Source organism: Trichechus manatus, unplaced genomic scaffold (assembly GCF_000243295.1).
Source record: "Trichechus manatus latirostris isolate Lorelei unplaced genomic scaffold, TriManLat1.0 scaffold00024, whole genome shotgun sequence".
Taxonomy (NCBI): domain Eukaryota; kingdom Metazoa; phylum Chordata; class Mammalia; order Sirenia; family Trichechidae; genus Trichechus; species Trichechus manatus.
Genome location: NW_004443960.1, coordinates 19,359,953 through 19,366,175, shown reverse-complemented (window position 1 = coordinate 19,366,175; position 6,223 = coordinate 19,359,953). Strand labels below are relative to the sequence as shown.

Genomic DNA, 6,223 nt, shown 5'->3' with positions numbered 1-6,223 from the left:
AGTTTTCTCACTCCATTTGGTGCTTGGCTGAGTTCTTTATCTCTTCATTTGATGTTTTAGGGTTTCAGGATTGTTGTATTCTCTGTTCGGCTTAGTTTTTCGGATCTTTGTTGTGGAGGGACTGCGTGGTGCTTCTGCCTAGAGCGCCATTTTGCCAGAACTCCGTCCCAGTAGTTTTTGAGCAAGGTGTTGTTCAGTTTCCATGTGTTTGATTTTTTTCCCTTGCTTTTTCCGTTACTGATTTCTACTTTTAAGGCTTTATGGTCAGAAAAGATGCTGTGTAAAATTTCAATACTTTGGATTCTGTTAAGGCTTGTTTATGGCCTAATATGTGGTCTATTCTGGACAATGTTCCATGTGCATTGGAAAAGAAAGTATACTTGGCTGCTGTTGGGTGAAGTGTTCTCCTTATACCTATGAGATCAAGTTCGTTGACTGTGGCATTTAGATCTTCTGTGTCTTCATTGAGCTTTCTTCTGGATGTTCTGTCCTTCACCGAAAGTGGTGTGTTGAAGTCTCTTACTATTACCGTGGAGCTCTCGCTTTTCAATGCTGTTAGAGTTTATGTATTTTGGAGCCCTGTCATTGGGTGCATAAATATTTATCGTGGTTTTGTCCTCCTGGTGTATTGACCCTTTAATCATTATATAGTGTTCTTCCTTATCCTTTGTGGTGGGTTTTAAAGTCTATTTTGTCAGAGATTAATACTGCCACTCCTCTTTTTTGAGTGTTGTTTGCTTAATTTTCCCATTCATCCTTTGAGTTTGTGTCTTTAAGGTGTGTCTCTTGTGGGCAGCATATAGACGGATCGTGTTTTTTTATCCATTCTGCCACTGTTCCTTTATTGATGCAATTAGTCCATTTACATTCAGCATAATTATTGATAGGTATGAGTTTGGTGCTGTCATTTTGATGTCTTGTGTGTGTGAGTTGTTGATAGTTTCTTTGTTCCACTTAATTTTCTGTGCTGAGTCATTTTTCTTTATGTATTTCCTTTTCACCTTTTTCATTGTTCTTGATTTTGTACTTGCTGAGTCTTTATATTTTTCATTTTTGATATGCAGAATTGTTAGTTTCCTTTGTGATTGCCTTAATATCTACCCCTATTTTTCTAAGTTTAAACCACTCTTTTACTTCTTTATATCACCTTGACTTCCTCTCCATATGAAAGATCTATGACTACATTTTTTAGTCCCTCTTTTTTGTCATCTTTTACATATTGACATCTCTGTTTCCCTATTTTCAGTGTTTCAGCTTTGATTTATTTGTGTGACTTCCCTAACTGGGTTGATATCTGGTTGTTCTGTCCTATGTTCTAGTCTTGTGTTGTTATCTGATGTTACTGATTTTCTAACTGGAGGACCCCCTTTAGTATTTCTTGTAATTTTGGTTTGGTTTTTGCAAATTCCCTAAGCTTCTGTTTATCTGGAAATGCCCTAATTTCACCATCATATCTGAGAGACAGTTTTGCTGTATATATAATTCTTGGCTGGCAATTTTTTTCCTTCAAGGCTTTCTATATGTCATCCCATTGCCTGCGTGCCTGCATGGTTTCTGCTGAATAGTCCAAGCTTAGTCTTATTCTCTTTTGTAGATGACTTTAGGCTTATCCCTAGCTGCTCTTAAAATTCTCTTTATCTTTGGTTTTAGAAAGGTTGATTATAATATGTCTTGGTGACTTTCTTCGGGATCTACCTTATGTGGGGTTCGATGAGCATTTTGGATAGATATCTTCTCATCTTTCACAATATCAGGAAAGTTTTATGCCAACAAATCTTCAACAATTCTCTCTGTATTTTCTGTTATCCCCTCGTGTTCTGGTACTCCAATCACTCATAGGTTATTCCTCTTGATAAGAGTCCCACATAATTCTCAGAGTTCCTTTATTTTTTAAAATCCTTTTATTTTTCCTCAAACACATTGGTGTGCTTTCTTTAATCTAATTTTGACTTCCACTGCCTCAATTCTGCTCCTATGATTTTCTATTGAATTGTCTAATTCTGAAATTTTATTGTTAACCCTCTGGATTTCTGTTTGGTGTCTCTCTATGGATTCTGTTATATGTGTCATTATGCTCGTCTCTAATCTTAAGTTCCTTTATTGCTTTGTTGGTGTCTTCCTTGGCTTATTCTGTGTTTTGCATGATCTCCTTCCTGATGTTTTGAAGAGTTCTGTATATTAACCTTTTGTATTCTACCTCCAGTAATTCCAGTAAGTTCTCTTCCTCCAAAAGTTTGTTTTGGGAGCTTGCTGAAGCCATCACGGTCTGCCTCTTTATGTGATTTCATATTGACTGTTGTCTCTGAGCCATCAATAAGTTATTGTATTTATTTTGTTTGCTTACTGTGTCGTTGCTTCTTGTTTTGATTTGATATCCCCAATAGGCTGCTTGTGTGAGCTACTTTGATTATTGGTGCGTTTGAAGCTCTAACGTCCTTTCACCAGGTGGTTGGATTTGTTACTAGGTATGTGAGCCCAGGAGTCTGTTTACTTTTCTTGTATGGATTCAGCTCAGGTGCCCATGTAGTCGGTCACCAAGTGTGTGGTGCAGGCTCTCACTACAGTCCTAGACAGGCAGGGGTGACTGCTGTAGGCACAGGTATGTGGCTGTAGAAGGGGTCACACACAGAGCAAGGCAGGGGGCCAACAGCTGCCTGTGTGCCTGGGAGGAAAGCATGCCCCTGTTCCGTAGAGCACGTAGGTGGGTAGGTTTTGCAGCCAGACTATGGGCACCCAATGCTATTGGCTGTAAGGACTTGGAGGCACCACTTATTCTTGGACCCCCACTGCAGGTGGCTAGGTGGTGTGGGTGGAGCCACCAGTCCTCAGGCCCCTGATGTGGGTAGGTGAGGACCCTGCTTAATAGGCAGTGTCAAATGTCACGAACCTGTCACTTCACCATATAGCTGATAGTTCATTAGGCTTCAGGTATATACCCTGTTGTACTAGGGTAATGAGGGCCTACGCTGTTGAAATGGGCCCACAAAGGTCTATGCAGGTGTGAAAAGCATTCAGAGTCTATTGACCCGTTATGCCTGTGCCTAGGCAAAGAAGCTGTGGCTACCCTGAGTTCCTGGCTTAGGGGAGCTAGCAGATTATTTTTTCCTGTTTGTTAATTTTTTTCTCTCTCCAAGGCCGGGAGAATAGCTCAGGGCGCATGATGTGTCCTACTTCTGGCCCAGGGGACCCGGCAATTGCTGAAGCCAACCCAGACCCGGTGCAGAGCAGGGAAGGGGCGGGTAAATGAGAGAAAGGTGTGTTTTTTGATCCAAGCGGTAGGTCAGACGCATGTACTTATCTTTTGCCGACTGAGCACCAGTTTTCACTGGTTCTGGAGGCCCAAGTAGACTCTGCCACTCTGTCTCTCCCAATATGGAAAACGCCTCCAGAGCACCACTGCTTGCCACACTGCGCATGCCAGCAGATCCGGCTCCTGCCAGGTCAGGTCTAGCAACTCCTCGCTGCTTCTGAACGGTCTCTCCCTCTCTCTGACACACAGTCCGATTCCTCAACTTTGCCTTTGATACTCAGGCCTCCTAGATTGTCATATATAATCAATTCACTTGTTTTTTCAGGTGTTTGTTGTGAGAGAGACCACAGGAAGTATCTGAATACTCTGCCGTCTTGGCCCTGGCAGATGTGTAAGATCTTTTAAGGAAAGACCTAGCTTCTTTCCTTAAGCTCCACTATTTTGTTTCATGCCCTTCTCCTCTCTTGCCTGGACTACCACAATTATATCCTGGCAGACTGCTTTGACTCTAGTCTCTCCCTTTTCAATCTTACCTCCACATTCAATTCAGTTTGATATGATTATATTTAATTATGTGCTTATTATGTCCCAGCAATTGGGTTAGGTACTAGAGATGTAAAGGAAGTATGAGTCTAGTATGAGAAACATATGAAAAATGCATGGCTGTATTCAGTGAGATAAATTCTATAAAAGAAGCATGCATCTAAATTATCAGAGTAGAAGAGGAAATGTTTAACCCAGTTTGGGAAGGCAGTTGACATTTCATCAGTTATTATTATGCTAGAACACCTTTTTAAAGCTCATGTCCACTGATTTCATGGGTTGGCTTAAAAAGTTAACAGTGATTTCCCCAGTGCTAATGCATATACTGTTTGAGAAGAAAGAGATGAAAAATTAACTAAAAAACTATTTCCTCATTGGAAAGTATTTTTTCTGGAGTGTGGGGAAAAGGGAGGACACATTCTAAAGGATTTCTTGTCCTTTCCTTACCCTAAAAAATAAAGTTAAAAAGGCATGCAGTTTGAAGTAGAGAGAACCACATAAAACTAGTAAAATGCATTTATTAAAGGTCCTTGCGGCTAAGATAATTAACTTGAAAAGTACATGTAGGTTTCTTAAAACAAAGTTGGATTGGTTGGCCCTAAAGGACATCTTTCTATTTCTAGATAATTTTTTGCTAATGAACTGAAAGACATTTAATCAAAAACAGATAATATCAATGGGACTATTATATTACCCTATTGTATTTTCATTCTTGCTACTGATCTATCAATAAAGCATACTCAGGTAAGCACTTTACATTTTCAAATGCAAGCAGTATGTTGTAATAGAAAAATACTCATTTTACGAGTCAGGACACTTCATTTTCCCTCTCTCTTCACTGTGTGGCCTCAGTTAACAAATGTCTATTATTCTAGCAGGGAAGAAGGAATAGGGACAATTAATTGTAGTCAGTCCATCTATTATTTGTAGGCTGTAGAACTACGATAAAGATGATATGGAACAATCAACATTTCCAAATGTATTTTTCATCTTTCTCTCATAACAGGACCTGAAGGAGACGGGAAAAAAAAAAATACTGCAGGCAAAGGAACACTGTCGATCAGATGGCAGTTACAGGAAATAGGAAGAAATGACTACACTTGAAAGAGAAGAGACTTTACGCTCAGAGAGGTGATGTGGTGCAGTGAGTGGTTAAGTTTGCAGACTCCAGCCAGATCAGGTTAAATTCAAGTCTTTGTATTTTCTTCAACCAGTTGCTGTGGAATCAATTCCAACTCATGGCCACCCTATGTGTGTCAGAACAGAACTGTGCTCCATAGGGTTTTCAGTGCCTGAGTTTTTGGAAGTAGGTCTCCAGGCCTTTCTTCTTAGGTGCCTCTGGGTAGACTTAAAATGTCAACCTTTTAGTTAGCAGCCAAGGGCATTAACCGTTTGCACCACCCAGGGTACTTACCAGATATCTGATTTGGAGCAAATTACTCAACTTCCTCAAATATCATTGCTCCTCATTTAATTGAAAATAATAACTACTAAATACAGCGATCACTCTGATTAAATGACATGCAGATAAAGCTAGTTTAGCAGAGTTTTTGCCAAAAGTAAATGCTCAGTAAATGTAAGCTATTATTATTACTACATTAAAAAATAAATTTATTCTGAGAGCTAGCCCCTTAAGCCTTCAGTATTCCTGTTTTGGGTATGACCAGTCTACAGACTGAAGCATTGCTTTCTTGCCTCCAGTTTAGCTGCCTCTGAGATTGGTGACTGGCAGAAAAAGAAAGGAGCAGGTAGTTAAAGACTAAAGTTAAGATCTTTCTTTGTAAGTGACAAAAATATGTTTCCACCTAAGAGCAGTCTTTTTTAAAGAGCCATACCTTGTACTTTCTGAAGTATTTGTTTTTCAGATTTTAGCATACTCTCCAGGTGTTTAAAGAGATTCACGGTCAGACTAGAATTCCCAGAAACAGATAAAGGCACAATAGTTTGACCATATTGACCCAAATCCATTTGTCTAGTAATCTCATTATCCTGATTTGAAAAACTGTCAACTTTTAAGAGAAAGGTAATGACAGCTAGAAGTCCCAGTATCTGTAGCAACACCAGTTTCCAGCTGCGCCAGCTGAACATTGCCCTCTTTATGAACATGGCACGGAACTGCTGGTGGTAGAGGGACCACTAAAGAAAGAAGAGAGAAATATTACAATAGTTATAGACCTAAACAGGTCATTCCTGTTGAAATCCATTAAGATCAATGCTTTGAAATTTTATCAAAGAAGACATAAAGTTTATATAAATGAACCAACATGATGATAGCATAATCAGTCTTTTGTTTATATAAGACAAGGGTCAACAAACTGTGGCCTGTTTTTGTACACAAAGTTTTACTGGAACACAGGTATGCCCATTCATTTCTGTATTGTATATGGTGGTTTGCACGCTACAGTGGAAGAGCTGAATGACTGTAAGAGA

At 39.5% G+C, this 6,223-nt stretch overlaps 1 protein-coding gene across 1 annotated transcript in view; it reads right to left on the bottom strand.

Moving 5' to 3' along the window:
* LOC101344283 (ATP-binding cassette sub-family A member 3-like) overlaps window positions 1–6,223 on the bottom strand; it is a 223,043-nt gene that overhangs the window by 86,367 nt on the left and 130,453 nt on the right. The window contains exon 18 of the mRNA XM_004373451.2: window positions 5,629–5,929. Coding sequence (XP_004373508.1) covers window positions 5,629–5,929 — 301 coding nt within the window. The remainder of the gene's footprint in view (window positions 1–5,628; window positions 5,930–6,223) is intronic.